Source organism: Lissotriton helveticus, chromosome 5_1 (genome assembly GCF_964261635.1).
Source record: "Lissotriton helveticus chromosome 5_1, aLisHel1.1, whole genome shotgun sequence".
Taxonomy (NCBI): Eukaryota; Metazoa; Chordata; class Amphibia; order Caudata; family Salamandridae; genus Lissotriton; species Lissotriton helveticus.
In genome coordinates, this window is record NC_136065.1 from 457,497,449 (window position 1) to 457,517,225 (window position 19,777).

Below are 19,777 nucleotides of genomic sequence, written 5' to 3' on the forward strand. Positions count from 1 at the left end.
TTGCAGGTGTTTCAATATAAGTTGCAGTATGTTTCGGCAGTGCGAAATCTTACTGATAACTGCTTATCCAGGATGCTCTTGAAGGATCAATCCCACAAAATTCATCAGGTCTTTCAGCATGTGCAATTTGTGTGCGGTTGATGCAGTATTGAATAGTGCACTTTTGAAAGAAGAGTGGAAGAAAACATGCTTGGAGGATGAAGTGATGCAAGAAGTTGGGCAGTGTTTGTCAGGTACTTGGCCCCACACTAAATAAAGCTATGAACCCAAAATTCGTTTTGGAGAGGGGCAGATGAATTGTCTATAATGAATAGGGTAATGCATAGTTGTGAGCTTTTGGTTGTACCATGTCGTCTTTGCAGTAAAATATTGAATCTTGCTCCTGAAGGCCATTTGGGCACATGGGCCATGAGACGCAGAGTTTTGGTAGCCAGGCGTATACAGGGATATTAAACATCATGAAAGGGAAAGTTATGCATGTGTTTTGAGCGATAAAAAAACTAAAGTAAGTGTGCCTGCTCCTGTCATACCAGTGTAAAGGGACAATATACCATGGAGAAAATTTGCATTGAAGATTGCTGGGCCATTGGCCATTCGGGGTGCTACTCCTCAGTATGTCTTGGTTCTACTAGATTATATGCCTAAATGGCCTGAGTTAAAGTTTGTTGAAACAGTGAATGCTACAATAATTACTGAGTTTTTACAAGCGATATTTGTCGGAGAAGGTCATCCAGAACAGCTGGTAACTGACAATGGAAGCCATCTTGTGTCTAGGGAGTTGGAGGAATTATTTAATCAGTAGGAATCAAGCACATTAGATCATCCTCATATTATCCACGCAGCTATGGACTAGTGGACCAATGTAATCTCACTTTTAAAGATCAATTACAGTTGTTAATGGATGGATTGGAGGGAAGGTATTCGAGAAATGCTTTGGGCAATCAGAACTATGGCTCACATAACTACTGGAATTTCACCTCTTTTCTTTATGAGGGGAGGATAGCGGGCTCCAGATTGATTAAGGAGTGGATGGATGGAAATGTTATGGACTAAAGCAAGATGGAATGGGAAGCAGACATTAGAACTGTGCTACAAAGGAAATATAGTACTATGGAGAGTTTGTGCCGGTCACAACCGGTTAGAGAGGGAGATTGGATGAGAGTCAAGCAAACCCTTTTGGTAACCAAAGGACTGCCAAGGTACTCTGCAACAGTCAGAGTTGAAGAGGTTAGAGATCATGTTGTGGTGTTAGAAAACCGTAAGATATGGAACAAAAGTATGATTGGCATTGTTCCTGATGCCTTGACTGATTATGTGCAGAAAAAGTTAAAGTACCAGTTCTGACCATGGAAAGATGTGGTGACAGATTCAGAGGGGTATTCGAGGGCAGTACAGGTTAAATCTTTTCCTTCCAAATTTAAGGATTATATAATAAATGGACATTGAACTAATTTTGACCAAGATTGTATTCATTAGTTACCATATAGTTTCCAATAGATTGTTAAGATGCTTGTTAATAGTATGTCACAGTTGATTTGAACATATGATACAAGAATATGTCTTATTTTTCATTTTCTGCGTACTGTCTTACAACATTGTCATGTTTTAATTTTCTTTTGTTCATTTTTTACAATGTGTCAATTCCGGTTGCATTTGCTGTAATATTTTGTTGTGAGGGGGATGTGTTGGGTTTAGCTGTACCTGGGAGATTGGAAGTGGAATGTTGCGGGACGAATTTTGGGGTTGAATGTGTAGTGCTGGTTCCAGGACCGCAGTTGCTGCCTGTAGCTGGTTGCCACTGGTAATAAACTAGGTTACTCTACAACCTACCTGTGGTCTTTCTCTTCATCTGTGTAGTCTTCATTCCATCTCATGCTTGTTTAATCGACCACCAGTCACTCCCTACCTCTTTATCTCAGTCTTGCAGGTTCTTTTTCATCCCTGCTTTCTCAATTTCTCAATGAATTTCTGTCTTTCTCTTCCTCCTCCCTTCCTCCTTTTGTGATTTTTCTCTCCCTTGCTCTGGATCAAATTCCGTTAAGGAAAAATAAGTGCTGGTCTCCAAAAGTAAATGATGGCGGATCCCACCTGCAACCACAGGTTCAAATTAAGCACTGCTCCCAGCTCATCCTGAATATGATCACATCACCCCCAGCCAGTGATTAATTTGTGTCAATGTTTCCAGTGCTCAGCACCCACACTTAATTGTTAACACCTGAAGAACCGGGTTTTAGAACCCAGCGGCGCCAGGGACACGCCCAAAGTCTTCGGGTTCCTCTGTCTTGGCAAACAGAGACACGGAATACTTCTAGGTGGCGTCGGAGATCAAATTTATTAGCTGCAGCTAGTAACAGTAATCTCAGCAATACAACACGGTGTACAACTCAAGAAACTGTTCAATTTCATAGAGCAAGACATCACCTTTTATACACAATATTATTATAAATGTACACCCACTGCGCAAAATTCTGACCAATAAGACACATTTTCTAACTGAGTATCACATTAACAAAAACCCAATTTACAGTAACCCAACCCAAAAGTTAATTATTAGGACTGTCCCAAATTCGATCTTTGCAAGCCGGACAAATTTATAATTGAAAAGCACAACCCATGAAATGAAAAGTCGTAAGGAAAGAAACAATTCAGATGTTGATTAGGATAACATATGTGCAAGGAAACTAAAAGTTAACGATTTCCTGAACATTGATTAGCAATTTCAGACAACGATCAGCTAGAGAAACTTGCCTCGCAAAAGGTCAGTTTCAGGTGAAGAGGTCAGTTTCTCTGTAGTTCTTTCAGAGTCGAAAAGGGCCTGTTAATGCATACATGAACAATGAGGCCCATGCAACTTTGTTCGTTCGTTCACCTCTACGGCCTACGTGAGGGCAACACTAAAATGGTGTCTACGAACAATTCAGACAAAATGGAGTCAGGCTCAAGACTCACAGAACCTCACACCGGCACTTACTTATGACAGTCCATCACATGGTGGCACTATCTGTCAATTTTTGAAGGGAGCACATCAGTTTACCAACTAAATGCACATCTGAAAAATATTTCTAGAGTGTCCAAGACATTCATACTGCTCTCGGTGGCCTGGAATTGTCTAACAGTCACATTTATAGGAATATGATGTTTAGTAGGACACGTTTAGACTGGAATGTGGCCGTGACAGCAGTTCCAGTTGGCAGTGCAACCTATAGTGGGCTCCCAGCAATACATTGGGCCCTGGCACTTATTAACAAACTAAACACTGAACCCAACACTACGAATTCCAAATAATATTCCAACCTCACATCTCCCCAAAGAACGAGTCCCTACCTATAAAACAGTGAACTTAGTTTAATATCATGAGATTCATCCATAAGTTCCTGCAATGGCAGAACCCAATTCACCTCTCCAATATCTTAAAAACATACCAGCTGACCAAGATGCCTTAAGGTGGCTTCCCTCTACCTTCTTATCGCACAAACTACCAAAAATAGAAGGATTGGAGGGTAATTCCTCCACTCCCAGGGCTGTACTATCTGCAGCTGTCTCCGTCTATTTGTTCCGAACTGCATGAAATTGCGGTTGTAGTAAACACAAACTGCTGGACCCCTCTTCAGAGTGCTTGGAGGGGCTCCTGAGTGTGCATTTTTTAGAGATAGTGATGGGCCTTGGGTTGAACGGGGGACCCTGAATGGTATTCATCCTCCCTTTTGCACCACAGGGGCTGCGTTACACTCTAGTGCTGTTGTTTTTTTGAGAGGAAATCATATTTTAAAATGTCTAATCTATGTGAGAGTGAAATTCCTGAAAAATGTGTGTGTGCGCGCACGCGCTCACAGGATATGTAGTCAATGTTAAGATAATGAGCTGTGTGTGCAAAAAGAAGGTGTGGGATGTGTGAGTATACTAACGAAAAAGTGTACACCAATCGTACATAGTGTCCGCGCACTGCATGGTGCACACTGATATTACAGTGTGTGCATTCCCATGTGCGCAGAATATTAAGCCCACGTTCAATTAGGGTGTCTACATCGAATAAAAGATGTACACTGACATTGGTTGGCGTGTGCAGGATATAAAGCGTGCATTAATATAGGACGTTGTAGTGACCGGCTGGTCACGGTCTAGTGTTTGTAGATTAATGTGTTACCACCAGCCACTCCTTGAGGGCTGGCTTTCACACTCACCCCACACCCATCCATCACAGGTGTCACTGGTCAGATGACCCGGCTAATAAAAGGGGCCAGACGCATGTGCCCTGGGCCAGTTCCAGACTCTATCACTATGTGTCTGCGTCCTTATTAGCTGTGCATAGATATGTACTCTATTATGAGGCGTTTCTAAAACACACTTTGTACATCGTTATTAATAGATGCGCGTGCAGAATACAGGCTGTACACTGGAATTATAAGGTGTAGGGTTGTGTAGTATAATTTGGGCATGCATGATAGAAAAATGTACTCTGATATGACGAAGCTTTTTCGGGCGACAGTTTGCAGAGTGATGTCTGGGTGCGTGCAGATTAAACCAAGTGTAACGATGCTTGGGGGTGCGTGCAGATTAAACCAAGTGCAATGATGCTTGGGGGTGCGTGTAGATTAAACCACGTGCAATGATGTTTGGGGGTGGGTGCAGATTTGATCACGTGTTACTGAAAAAAATAACCTCTGAATGGAATTTCATGGCACTTGTTAGGTGTCCCAGATTATGGTTAAAATAATGATCAAAGGTTCGAAATGTTACATTATAATAACTGTTTATATTGAAATATAGCTACAGCAGCGGGTAAAAGCTCTTAAAGACAAGTATTAGTTTAAGCTTCACCAGATTAGTACCAAACGGTTAGTTGCACTTTGTTTTAAAAGAACCACTACAGATTCTAAGTAAAGAAAGCATTTATAGAATAAAGTAATCCATTTGCAAATGAAAACCCTTCACTGTCCTCCTTTGATCAACAGTGGAACAGTCCAATCCGTTTGCAAGATGATAATCATGGAATAGTGCATATACCTTCAGTGCCAACAAACGATCTCTGTGGTGTAGTTTACTGTGTAACCATAGGACATTTCTATATATCACTGAATGAGTGAGCACTGTTATTCTGGTCAAAGATTGAACGGTGAATAAGTCCATGTCCTGTATTGACTGCCTACCAACCAATCCCTTTTGATGTTTCAGTCTCTGCTTCGTGTTCTACGGATACCAAAAGCCCGCTCTGCCTTCCGGACAGCGAGTGGATTCAATGGGTTGTTGTCAGTTCTGTCAGACATGGAGGGTGCATTGTGTGATCCGCCGTGTGAAGCCTGGTCCATGATCCAGTCACATCACATCATGAACTTGATCCAGGCCATACTCAGCGGCATCTCAGCAGCTCTGCACCAGGACATCGTCAACTGTGAGTTCTTCAGGAGCGAGCGGCTATTCGACAAAATGGCCGAAGACCTTCTGCTGCTGGGCTGCTTTGGCTGCTCTGACTGGGTAAGGACTGTGGGCAACCTCACAGAAAGGCGGACTTTTGAACATTTTATTCACCTGGCCTTACATTCGGACAGCTCTTTCCCTACTTCCCTGAAGAACTGCCTTGCACTTTCCAGCTTTTTAAACTCCATTGCCTTAGGATCCCTTCACTTTGAGGCATCTCCCAGTGACCTCAAGCAAACATGCTCATGTCATGAAACTACAAAAAGTACATGTTTGGGTGACCAGGAAGGATACAGTCAGCAGTATATTGAGGTCCAAAGCACCAGGAAAGAGTCCACTCGTAGCTTATCGGAAAGCAGGTACGTTCTCTTTCCTAAATTAATGAGATGCTCCTAGCTATTGGATGACTGCAATGTGATCTCAGTTTTATTTATTTCAAATCAGAGGATAGATCTACTGGTTAGTGGCTGAACATGTAACCTATTTGGCATATTACGAGGAATAGATCTGTTGTTTGAGGTCTCATTCTGAAATGTATTCCGACGAGGGTAGACTCTTCTAAAACTTGAGTCTGTGATATTTGCCTAGTTGAAGGCACAGACCTCCCTTCTGAGGTATGATCCTTCACTTTACATGTCACCTAAGTTACAACTGTTGAGAACGTCATTACTTAATGCTTAGGCACCTTCTATAACATTTGTCAGGGACAAGAAGTGGCTCCAAGAAATAGGTATTTTGACCATTGCACCTCTTTGGCCATGAATGGTAGCAAACGGGTTTCTGGCACTCCAGCGCAGAGGGCCCTTTCTTAGTGGTGGCGCTGCAAATGGAATAACTTTTATGAAATTGCTTCAGTCTATGCAGCAGAAGCATAAGTGGTTAGTAAACTGCATACAATGTGACTGTGTTTTGAATGCTTGCCCCAGAAGTAAGGTTCATGGTTAGAAGTGTACTTCGATTTCTATTTGACGGTATCGGAAAAGATCCATGTATGTGCTGGTCGATTCTTGGCCCAGTCATGAGCTAATAGAACATGTCACAACTTGACAAAAGAATGGTGTATGGTGCGATAGGCACAAAGATTGGTTTTGATGTTGAACCCATTACATGTTTTCTGGAAGATTTTGCCGAGATCTTTATCTCTGATGGATAAATCTGTATTGCTTCCTTGGACAGAGAGGTTCACAACAAAACACGTCAATTTTATCTGGCACAATGTCCTTCCACATGTGGGATTAGGTCAGTTGGTAACCTATATCTCTTTAAAAAAAAAACAGAATAGAAAAATAGAAAAAAGAATTGAGTTCATTTCAAAAGTGAAACATATCATGAACTATTCACGTGTAGGTCAAGATGAATTCTCACCTTTTTTGGCATTGCATTCCAGTCCTAGCTATAACTGAAGGGTATTGTCAAGCCTTTATTGAAAATCAGCAATCTTGATAACCAGACTTTATGACTGATGTACAGGATATTTTATGGTGTAGAGAATTCCTGGTTAACCTCACCTTTTGAGCTTCATTGCCCAATTAATAGCCTTGGTTCTAATTTTCATTTATTGGACTCAGTTACTCTTGTGAAGACCAGATTTGGAGGACGTTCCCTGTCCTCCCTCTGACCCCAACCATGGCATAGGCTTCCTTGGGGGATAACATCCTTTAGTTTATATAAGGCCTTCAGGAAGAATTTAAAAAACGTAACTATTCTGTTAATTGTTTTTGGCATTGTTTTCTGTACTCTGCCAATAGTTTGTTTTCTACACCCAAGATGCCAGTCAGTCAAAGCACGCTTTATTCGATTTACAAAGAAACCATAAAAAGCACATACAATACATATACATTAAAATCACATTTCATAATTAAATAATACAACGGGATGACCTAAAATTTTACTAAGCTACATCATGTCTAATACTAATAAAAGATACCTTATTTATAATAAAATTTTCAGTGGAGCTCGTTTTTTTCTAAAATGGAAGGCTTCTGCTAGGAAACTGGCCACACTAAAAGTAATGTAGATATTGCCCAACATCTGGAGGTAAATTAAGGCAGGTCTAACTTGAGTAAAACCAGCCTCCCTCAGCACAGGTAATAGATGTTTTTTCCTGGCAGCAGTATAAAACTCACAAAACATCGTAAAATGCATGGTATCCTGCTCAGAAAATTTATCACAGTCACAAGGGGGTGCATCTTTCTGGTGATTCCATGAAGGGTAGTAACCGAGAGAGAATTGGATTAAATTAAACCTGAATCTTGTTAATAAAAATCTGTGATGGGGTTTTGTAACAAAATTCAAATATGGTTCTAGGGTTGGGGTAGTAATTAACATAGCATGGGCTCTTATGAATGGTTTCATCATTTCCCTCCCCTCTCTACTAAGGCGGACCCTATCTGTAAAATGGACTTTAATCCACCTTACGTCCTCTCTCTTAATATTGCGAGGGAATAAGAAAAGTTCCTCTCTACCCAAAGCTGAAAAAGTGTTTTTTAAAAACTTCAACCAGGGTATTTTCATGGCATGGTCCAAGGACATGACGTCCTCCAGAATAAGATGGTTTAAAGATAATTCTGGATTCAGCCATGTCCTTGCCCATAATAAAAGAGGTGCCAAATTCAGCTTGTCTGTGATGTAACCTAGACCTATTCCTCATGGATAGAAAATGTGGGGGACGATTTTGGCACTGAGAGCAATGTTCTAATTAGCCTGTTTTCTACCCTTTGGATTTTTTCTCGATTAACATAACCCCACAGGGCAGCTCCATAGGAGGCAATAGGGATGCACTTGGTGTTATAAACCTTCAAAAGTGCTTCCATCGGCCTGGCCCCCAGCCTTTTGGTAAAACCCAGCAAAGCAGATGTTGAACGAGCTAGGGCTAAACTCTTTGCCTTTAGCTGTGGGGCCCACGACCCCCTTTCATCAAAAAGGACCCCCAAATATGGAAAAACCGGAACCCTGGAAACCACCTCCCCCTTACATTTGAAGGTTTTAGATATTAATTTCCCTTTCAGCTTCCCCACTATCATTGTGTGCGATTTTTTCACATTTACTTTCAGGTCAAGTTTTTCCATAAAGGAGCCAAAACTATCCAGTAATGTCTGCAGACCGATGCCTGTACGAGCAATCAGTACCGCATCATCTGAGTATAAGAGGGCCGGAATCGACTGTCCTCCCGCCCGCGGCACATCTGCACCCCCTTCCTCCAGCTGTTTTTCCAACCCATTTATATAAATGGTGAAAAGGAGGGGGGCCAGGATGCACCCTTGGCGGACCCCTTTCTCTGACCTGAAGGTCCCCGTACATCTCCCCTCATTTGTGACCCTTACTTTGGCGAATAGCTCCTGGTGTAGGGAGGCTAAAAAAGCAACCAAGGAAGAATCTATCCCCATCTCAAGTAGGATTAACCATAATTTGGACCTATTTACCAAATCGAAGGCCGAGGAGAGGTCCATAAAGGCCAAATAAAGGGAACCCTCCCCGGCCACCGCATATTTGGCAATTAGAAGGTGCAAATTCAAACATTGGTCCAGGGTGCCTCGTTTCTCCCTAAAACCATATTGTATGTTTGATAGCCCTCCGCAGATCTCCAAATTTTCCCTAAGTTTAGCCAGTAAGACTCTGTCCAAGATCTTAATGGCAGAGTCAAGAAGGGAAATGGGTCTATAACACCCCGGGTCATCACGTTTTCCTTTTTTAAAAATTGGCACTATGATGGAGATTGCCCAGGTATTTGGAAACACCTTATCATTTGCTGCCACAAAGACTTTGGTTAATATCTTGGACCAGATTTTCGGGGAATGTCTATATAAGTCCGCAGGTACGCCATCAGCCCCCGGCGCCTTATTTTTGGATGTCTCCAATATGGCCTTTAAAACTTCCTCCTCTAAAAAGACTATCGGGGGGGCGGCCTGCGCTGTCAATTGACAGTGCTGGGCTATGCCATTCTTCTCACTGTAGATATCTTTAAAGTGACCCACCCACTTCTCGTCCGGGATAACACAGTCGGTGGCTACATTTGATTCATCTGCAAAAAAAGAATGGTTAATAATTTCCCAAAATTGTTTGCTGTCACGCAGGACATCAACAGAAAGAAGTCTATCCCATGCATCACTTTTGATTTAATCTTTTCTTCCCCTTAGAGTATTTTTATATTCCCTCCTCAAGTTGGCAATAAGCAGCCTGTCCCTTGGTATAGCTTTCAGTGCATGCATTAAACGGGTATGTATCCGTGAGCAATCAGCATTAAACCATTTTGACATATTAGGAATTTTCTTAGAGGGCATAACAGTCAAATCCATCCTGACTTGGGCACATATGGATTCAAAGGCTTGAACAATTGAGCTATTAGAGGCCTCTTGATCCAAACATACCTCTATTTCTCCCTCAATTTTAGGCGATAAGATTGCCATAAAGTCATCAGGGATCACCTTGCCCCACTTGAGCCTTCTCCCTTGATCAGAGGGCACAGGTATTGCCTGCACCTGTTGGCAGCCCGTCCCCACTCTTTTAAGCTCCCCCCAACTCATCTTCATTACCACAGGGTTATGATCACTATAAGGTGACTGAGTTGTTCTGTAGGTTAGTACCTTTGATAGTAAACCGGCGTGGCAAATATGTAGTCAATTATAGACCCTTGCGGAGATCCTTTGCATGTAGGGACTCTTTCCCTCCCATCTGTGTTTAGCGGTTCATAAAGGTTAAAACTGGCCATTAGAACTTCCAGGGCCTCGCCAGATTTTGTATGTTCAAAATGGGGTGTGAATGTTCCAGTTGGTCCCAAATGTTCACCCAAGTGACAGGGAAAATTGCATAAATGCGTATTAAAATCACCTAACAAGATGAGCTCAAGTACAGTGTGCTTGTTAAGACTGAAATTATATAAAAATGTCTCTAGGTGTGCAATGTGATCAGTATCCATTGCCCTCTCCCAGGAATTATAAAAATTAAGTAATAAAATTGAATGGGTCGAAGAAACAGTCCATTCTACAATCAAAAGGTTAGGGGAACCTGAGTCTAACTGTTTAAAAGACCCTGCGAGGTTAAGGGAAAGAAGAAAAATTAAACCCCCTTTAGCTCTCCCAGCTTGACTGGGTATCGCTGGAACAAAAAAAGTAACAAAACCATCCAACCATACATCGCATGAGGTTTCCCAGGATTCTTGTAAAGCTATGACATCAAAGGAGGTGATGAAATTCGTCCATAACGGATCGTCCTTTTTGGCTCTTAGACCAGCTATATTCCAACTAAGGAATTTACTTGAGTGCGTGTCGATCTCCTGCATAGGCCCAGAAATAGAGGCAGTTGGGGAACTCAGTCCACTGCTTGACACTCGCCTCGGCTCCGACCTATTAGCAGGGGGCCCCGACCGTCATTCACAATCGTCTAGCCCAGAGAACGCTTCGAACCTATTCGAGGTTTCAAAAGGGGTAAAGGGCAACAAATGATTCATTCCACCTACACTTTGTGAATGGTCCATGCCTCTGTAATTATTCCTGTTCTCCCTATGTGGTACAATATTCCATCCAAATGGATTTGACATTTTGTATTTTGGATCCTGCCACATATGTTGGTTATTAAACGTTCCGGGAGGGTTTTTAGGAGGACCAAAAGGTACCCCAATGGATGTTATTGCAGGCACCTGGGATCTAGGGTAGAAATAGGTTAAATCACAGGGGACAATAAGTGAGCCAGTGGTCCTTGGCATCCAATTAAGGATGTGTGTCACTGCCCCTGGATCTCTAAAATGTATAATTATTAAATCCCCATCTATATCTTTTACTCTACTCCCCAGCCAGGGGAGTCGCCTTACATGGACTATCTCGTTGTTGATGAAACATGGGAGCGGTCTATGTTGCCCGAGCCAATGTATAGTTTTATTTTTTAATTGGCTAAACCCTTCCCTCTTGTTGTCTGCCAACCTAGGGACCCCCGTAAGTACCACCATGTAGGGGACTGCCTCTGGTGGTAGTTCAACATGGCGGACCCTCTGGTTCCCTACTTTACCTGAGTATACTTTCCCACCTACCTCCTGACTATTTCTAGCAACCACTGTGCTGACCCCTTTGTTGTTGTCCTTCTTACTAGTTTGGGTGGGCTGATGAGCTGCCTTGAATGGGTTCACCCCTTTGTCAGTACTACTCACAGGGTTACTTTGAGGCTTTAAAGTCTTTTGTATAAGGACTGTGGGCGTAGGAACTACAGCTGTAGGTGTTAGAACTTGCTTTACAGGTACTGCCAACTGTCCTGTTTTTTTAGTAATCGTTGTTTCTATGACCCCCAAACGATCCTCTAACCTCTTCAACCTCTCTAATATGGGGGATGTGAATGCCCTCCATAGATGTTCAATATTTTCGAGGGAGAGTGTTAACAAATTATCAGTAGGGGGAGAAATATTACCAGGTGTTAAGTTTGGTCCGACTTCAGGCAGTATAGAAGTATTTGGGGAGGGTGATAAGTCATGCGGTGCGACCTGGGCCAGGTCAGAGGGTAGGATCACAATATTTGTGGGTACGGGAACAGCTGTCACTAATCTTCCCTTACCAAAATCAGTATGACTGATTTTGGCTCTTTGCTGAACCCCTCCCTTCCTCTGTCTCTTGTTTGGTGGTGGCCCAACAATTTGGCCAACCCCCTGTTTCCCAAGTTTCTTTTTCCCAGGTGGTGGTATTCGTGTGTTAGTAGGTATAGTTTCATTTAAAATGGTAGTATCACTAGTACCCACAGTGTTACTTCCTTCTATACCACTGATGACTAATAATGGTGGAGGGGTCATTTCTCGTAGGAGCATGGGATATCCCTGTGATAGTTGTAAGTCTTCATTTATTTGTATCAAACCCTCTACCCTTTGCACTAGACTGTTCTCCAGTGATACGCCCCTAATCGATTTGTTTTTAATGGATTCAATGGAACGTCGACCCTCTGCCCTTCGTTCTGCCAGATCACATTCCCTGTCTGTATCACCACCGGGCTTTCTAAAGTACTTGTCCAAAGTCCCTTTGTTGTTTCCCCCAGGGTCAGGCGACGAAATTTTCCCATGCATGGCAGCCATTAGATGAAACAAAGTCGATGTCTATGAAAAAGGTGAGCAAACAAACGGCTTACTTGTAAATGAGAATGGTTGAGCGGAAAAGTAAATGTTGGAGGGCTGGACAAGCCCGGCCTCCTTCGGCCCCCGAATGGCCACAAAACGGTCCCGCCCTTGTCCCGGGCTTCTCCCAGGACGCTACCGCGCGCTCCCGCGCGCTCCCGCGCGGCGGCAAAGGGACCTCCTTTTTATCAATAAGGAGGGATGGAGGACGGGTGGGCGGGGCCGGCAGGGAGAGCAGCCCAGGTGTGTCCAATGGGGCTCGCAGGGACTCCTGGTAGCTGGAGTCCCTGCTTCGAAGCTCGTAGCCCTGCCGGTAACACCACACACCCCGATGACCTCTCAGCTGCTGCTCCTCACAGACAACACCTCCGGGTGCAGGGCGCTGCGGGACCCGCGAAGCGGGTCCGGCGAGATGTTAAGCTCCTGCACAGATTCCCAAGGTTAGTGGCAGCACCAGGTTCGGACCAGCACAGAAATCAAACAGCAATTCCCCAGAAAAGGGTCCCCAAGATGCTTGCTGGGGTGAAAGTTGCGCCTAACAAATACTTATCAAATTCGATATCTAAAGGAAATTGACCATGCTATGAAGCAGGGTGAGGGGCAGAGTAGAGGACACACTTAGAACCAAACTAACAAAGGCAGAGATGAAACAAGAACAAAAAGTAAGTGGGAGGAGCAGCTTCTTCAGATTTTGTAAGAAAGATGCTGGTAAACTCAGAGAGACACAGAAAGGTAAGAGGTAAAGGTGGTCTTGCAGGAAGAGAGATTAACATATATTGGAAAACACAGAAAACCAGAAGAGAGGCTTAATGTGTCTCCCTCTCTAAAAAAAACCAAGCATTTGCAATGCAATAGGTCTCGCATTTGGAAAGTTTGAGCTACTGGTATGGTAAATGTCAACATTTTTATTTATGTGTTTTAGAAATTACTAACATTAATAGCTTTGTCCTTTACAATGTCAAAAGTTATTACTTTTGCAAATGTGACACCTATAGCATTTGTAATGTAATGTGTGTGGTGTTGTGTGTGTGTGTGTTGGGGGTTGTGTGTGTGGGCTGTGGTGTGTGTGTGTGTGTGTGTGCAGTTGTGTGTGTGGTGGGTTGTGTGTGTGCAGTTGTGTGTGTGGGGGGGTTGTGTGTGGGGGGGTTGTGTGTGTGGGTGTTGTGTGTGGCGTTGTGTGTGGGCTTGTGTGTTTGGGTGTGTTGTGTGTGTGGGTGTGTTGTGTGTGTGTTAGTGGGGGGTTGTGTGTGTGTGTGGGGGGTTGTGTGTTGGGGTTTGTGTTGTGTGTGTAATTCTGTGTGTGGAGTTGTGTGGTTTTGTGTGTGGGGTTGTGTTTTTTGTTGTGTGGTGTGTGTGGGTGTGTGTGTGGGGGTTGTGGGGGGTGTGTGGGTGTGTGTGTGGGGGGTGTTGTGGTTTGTGTGTGTGTGTGTAATTCTGTGTGTGGTGTTTTGTGTGTGGGGTTGTGTTTTTTGTTGTGTGTGGTGTGTGTGCGTGTGTGTGGGGGGAGGGTGTGTGTGTGAGGTGTGTGTGTGGGGGGTGTGTGTGGGGTGTGTGTGGGGTGTGTGTGGGGTGTGTGTGGGGTTGTGTGTGTGGGGGGCTGTGTGTGTTGTGTGTGGGGTTGTGTGTGGGGTTGTGTGTGGTGTGGGTTGTGTGTGGGGGGTTGTGTGTGTGTGGGGGGTGTGTGTGGGGTTGTGTGTGTGGGATGTGTGTGTGGGGGGTGGGATGTGTGGGGTGTGTGGGGTGGGGTGTGTGGGGTGTGGGTGGTGGGGTGTGTGGGGTGTGGGTGGTTGGTTGTGTGGTGTGTGTGTGTGTGTGGTGTTGTGTGTGGTGTGTGTGTGTGGTGTGTGTGTGGTGTGTGTGTGTTTAGTTGTGTGTGTGGGGTTGTGTATGGTTGTGTGTGTGGGGTTGTGTATGGTTGTGTGTGTGGGGTTGTGTTTGTGTTTTGAGTTGTGTGTGGGGTGTTTGTGGTTGTGTGTGTGGTGGGGTTGTGTGTGTGGTGGGGGTTATGTGTGTGGTGGGGTTGTGTGTGTGTGGTGTTGTGTGTGTATGTGGAGTTGTGTGTGTATGTGGAGTTGTGTGTGGTTGCGTGTGTTGGGTGTGTGTGTGTGTGTATTTGGGGGGTTGTGTGTGAGGGGGCAGTGTGTGGGGGCTAATGTGTGAGGGGGAAGTGTGTGAGGGGGCAGTGTAAAGAGAGTGTGTGAGGGTGCGGGGTGTGTGAGGGTGTGATTCTGCAGTGTGTGTGCCGTAAAGTAGTGTGAGTGAGCAATGTGTGGGGGGGCAATGTGTAAGGGGGCAGTGTTGAGGGGACAATGTGTAAGGGGGCAGTGTTGAGGGGGCGGCGTATGAGGGTGCAGTGTGCGAGGGGGCAGTGGGTGAGGTGTGTGATTGTGCAGTGTGTGTGCCCTAAAGTAGTGTGAGTGAGCAATGTGTAAGGGGTCAGTGTGTGAGGGGTCAGTATGTGAGGGGTCAGTGTGTGAGGGGTCAGTGTGTGAGGGGTCAGTGGTTGAGGGGGGCAGTGGTTGAGGGGGCAGTGGTTGAGGGGGCAGTGGTTGAGGGGGCAGTGGTTGAGGGGGGAGTGTTGAGGGGGGAGTGGTTGAGGGGGGAGTGGTTGAGGGGGGAGTGGTTGAGGGGGGAGTGTGTGAGGGGGGAGTGTGTGAGGGGGGAGTGTGTGAGTGGTCTGTGTATGGTCAGTGTGTGAGGGGGCAGTGTGTGAGGGGGTACTGTGAGGGGCAGTGTGTGAGGGGCAGTGTGTGAGGGGCAGTGTGTAAGGGGGCAATGTGTAAGGGGGCAATGTGTAAGGGGGCAGTGTGTAAGGGGGCAGTGTGTGACAGGGCAGTGTGTGACGGGGCAGTGTGTGACGGGGCAGTGTGTGATGGGGCAGTGTGTGACGGGGCAGTGTGTGATGGCACAGTGTAATGAGAGTGTGTGAGGGTGCGAGGTGTGTGAGAGTGCGGGGTGTAAGAAGCACATGTAGCGCCTGGTGCAGGCGACTTGCGTTTGTTGGCATCATTAATTTACACTTAATCAAACTGAAAACAGCCATTTAGTGTTCCCCGAGCAAACATGTTTTCCTATTTTCAGTGACACTTTAATAAGTTAGTATCCGCCAGTATTCGGAGATTGTTAAATTGTTCTTGGGTTTGCATATATTTGAAAATGTCTGTTATTCAAAACAACTGCATTGTTGGTCACGCCTCAGCTGGGAGCGCTGTCTGGGCATGCGAGGATGGGTGCATTACGCACTTTCCGAGCAGCAGAGATTTTAGAAATTTTTCTTTATGGCCTTCCCTCTCAGCCTGCTGCATTATAGAGAGGCAGGGGTGGCGGGGAGAGTGGAGCAGCCAGCAGAGTGACACGATCTGTGTTGGGGGAAGGGGAGGGAATTGAAGCGCAGATGGAAAGTACACAAACAACGCAACACACTGCAAATACAATTAGAAGCTTGCAGCAGTCTCTGGGTGAAAGCATACGTGTTTGGGTGCGTGAAGTAAACATTAAATTAAAAGTGAATAAGAGAGGGATGCAGAACACAGAGGCAGGAGAGTATTGAAGTTGAGGGTAGGCAGCAAGACACACAGAGGTGAGGCAGGATAAGAGTGCTGGGGGGGAGAGAGTGAGATTCAGAAGAATGTAAGCAGGAGGGAAAGAAGGAGAATCTGACCAGGGAACCTGAAGTGAGCTAAGGTCAAGTAGTGAATCACACAGAGCCGTACTTCTTGACTCCTGCGATGGATATCGGGTGGCTTGTGTGTTTATTAGCACGGGTGCACACCAACTTTGGCCCAGCAGCAGTAACTGGCTTCAGCTGCAGGATTTGTCACAGCAGGGGGGGGGGGGCAAGGGGTTAGTGCTACACAATAAATCAGAAAAACAAACTATTGCTGCGAACTGACTCGGGTGGACATCCCGTGGCCATGCTGAATGAAACGGCCTGAGCTGCAACAGACCCAAAGTTTGCCTTTTCTTGTTGTGGTGTTATAAACAAGGATTTGTGCGAACTGAATTAATACTCGACAGAAGTGTCAAATAAAATAGAGTAGGACTTCTGTGCGCGCCTGTTTGTATAAGAGAGAATGAATAAAACAGAGGAAAAGGAGGAGTAGAGAGATATGGAGGATGAAATAAATGAAGGGGCGAGAGGAAAGAGGTAGAGAAAGGAGACAGAGAAGGGAGAGAGATGACAATGACACAGAAAGGAAACGCTGGAAACTTGAAAGAAAACAAGAAGAGAAAGGGGGATATGGAGGCGGAAACAACGACGATGATGAAAGACAAGAGGAAAAATAGGAGGCAGGGACGAAGAGAGCGAAAGTGAGAAAGAACGCGAGCCAGTAAGACACGTTGGGAGAGTAAACAAGTGATGCGCGCTCTGTGCTGGGGGAAGGACATTAAAGGAAGGGGGCGGAGAGGAGCCTGTGAAACTCACGGCGGAGATCAAAGAAAGGGTGGGAGGGACATTGGCGAGCGAGGGGTGAAGGGGTGTGCAGCCTGGTGAGCTGAAGTGGCAGCAGAGGCGGAGCGCGGCACGCGCGCACGAAGTGTCTGGTAGCAAATAGCAGCTGTTTACAATGCACGTGGTTGTTCTCACATGCACTGTACCCGATCCGCAGTTTGGGTACACTTTTGAAAGCCTTACTATAATCTCGCCAGCATCCCTAACGGGATTGCTTAGGCGAGACCTAAAAACCATATTAAGATATCAAAATTCATTAAGTCCTGGTGTATAATTAGGAAGGACCTCAAAACCTGGATGTTCTGGCAGCATGTTCTCCCAGCGCCTCGAGACCCTCACAGGTGATGCAGACACGCTCTATAAATCCTGACTGATTGATTGATAGATAATTTCCACCTTCTACATTGACAAATCTATGAAGAACATCCCAGTATAAGTCTTCTCCTCCCCATCAACCACCTAAACATGTTGCTCCTAAAATTACGTCTGAATGACACTCAAATAGGTTTGGGTCAAGCTGTTGCTGAATAAACTAACTACATTAAGACTGAAAGCCACGGAAATATAATAAATAACAAAACATATGTATTTGTAAAGCACATATTCACCCTTTGGAGCATCTTGGCACTGAATTACAACCCAGACAACACTCGTCGGCTGCATTAACTGTGCAAGATTCCTTATGACAGGGTAGTGCCCCAGTTTTCAAGTATTCAGGTAAAGGTGGTGAAAAGTTACGAAAGTGCCAAAGGCTTTCGGATTGAAATTACTTAGATGCTTATTTTGCATGTGTCCCTTTAGATCCAAGATTAAAATACGCAAGAGAGCTGCAGTGTTCACTTTGTTTGCCAAAAGAAGAACTGCTATCCATATACGGGTTGAACCCAGAACTCAATACTACAGAAGGATGGGTCAAGGATGAAAGGGAATGGGCAACCACGGAAGAAATTGGTCTTAAATTAGTATTGACTGACAATAAAGTAGCAGAAGATATTTCAGACTGAGGGCCATATATACAGGACTTAAATGTACCTGCCCGATTCACTTTCCTTTTGCCCTTTAAGAGCAACACGTCTCATAATAGAGGTGGAAAAATATAATTGGAATGATAGAGTATGCCCTGGGTTTGGGCAGAAGAAACCATAGCAATTAGAACAAAGTTAGGTTAAATTGACCATATAAGGGTTCATATCTGCTCGATGGACTAAAAGATCGGAGGGTTTGAGAGTGGAGCTAAGCAATAGAAAATAACTGAATGGGATCTCAGGTACTGTTAATATGTTTATCATGAAACACTGTATTGTTTTTTAACCAGACTGTGCTTACTCTGGCGGTTCAGCAATTTGTGTAATAACGTCTGATCAATATCATTGAGATATAAAAAAATGAAAAATTATTGATAATAATTCTACAAATAGAGGGCACAGATACTTCCTCCCTCTCTACTACATAGTTTTGTCTGCACAATGACTGAAAGGGAGATGGACCAAATAGAGTAACACTTAAAAACGAATGACAACCTGCATGACTATCAATGAGAATAACTAACAACATGAAAGACTATCTTATTCACATACGTTACACTGGTATACCAGAGTTTACAATAAATTCGACCATACCACCTGGCTAACAAATGCAAAAGAAAATGAATAGCCACAAATCAAAACAATGCACAAATAAAATTCATACATTCCTTCTACTGCCCAGAACATTTGTAATGTACAAGAGACACTTCACTGTGCAGTTGACAAGGGTGGTGGTCTGTTCTTATCTAAAACGCTCAGTTTCTCTGTCCCATATCTAGGGATGAATGAGAAAGGGCTTCTTACCTCGGAACGGGTCGGAATCATAACGTTACTCACTGTATTATTATTTCAGTCAATCAATCCGTTCGTCAGTAGGTGTGGAAATTTCCATGTATGGAAAATGGGGGCATGCGCCCTGGCGTATCAGCAGGTACATTTTTAAACAGGAAGCACTATAGTGAGTCATCACATCTGCTTACATCTATTTACTCTGTTACCGTTCACCGTATGTCAGCATGGGAGCGGGGTAAATGTATTAAGTCTACAAAGCAGGGAGCTGACTGACCGAGAACATAGGAGTTACTATGGTGAGAAACATCCCGATTCCTTCATCACATCAACTGCATTCCAACGTTTAAGACAATTCCACAGCACAGACAACGAAAGAGAGAAAGGCGTAAAATGCTAACTAATTGATCTACACTAAAATGTTTTTCAACATATCTGGATCAAAGTGAGGGTCAGTATACCCAAGTGAATTGCCTTATATAAAGCATCAACCAGCATCTGAAAACCTAACTTTAACGACGATTGCGTACACATCTTGGAGACAACACCCCTTTACTTTTCTAGTATATCTATCAAGTTATGGACGCTCTGGTTATTTCCTTGCCAGATTTATGTCGCATTTTGCTAACTTTTTATCTATTTGGGTAAAATTGTAGAACATTACCAACAGCAACATCCTTTCCACGCCTCTGGTTAAATAGGAAGGGGAAGGAAGGTAAACAAGCAAACAAATCCCCCCCGGCCCTCACTTACCACATGCCGTCTACCTCCGGCCACAGAAACGCTGGAGCATGCACACCGCAAGTCGGCCTGGAGCGCGCCTCGGAAGAGACGCGTGACGCCGTGAACGTGCACGTTGGCGTTCCCGCGCGTTCACGGACCTGAGTCGGCTCGTGCCCAGGTTTGGAGCTGCTCGTTCACAGCTCGGACTCCCTTGGCAGGGAGGAAGGTGACTATAAGTCTCGTTGGCTTCAGCGCTTCGCGCTGTAACGCCAGCGAGACCTAAAAAAA

The 19,777-nt window shown here is 44.6% G+C and overlaps 1 protein-coding gene across 2 annotated transcripts in view; it reads left to right on the top strand.

Moving 5' to 3' along the window:
* Positions 1-19,777, top strand: part of WDFY4 (WDFY family member 4) — a 1,018,342-nt gene that overhangs the window by 243,106 nt on the left and 755,459 nt on the right. For both annotated transcript variants that reach the window (XM_078642707.1, XM_078642708.1), the window contains one exon: positions 5,173-5,774. In XM_078642707.1, coding sequence (XP_078498833.1) covers positions 5,173-5,774 — 602 coding nt within the window. The remainder of the gene's footprint in view (positions 1-5,172; positions 5,775-19,777) is intronic.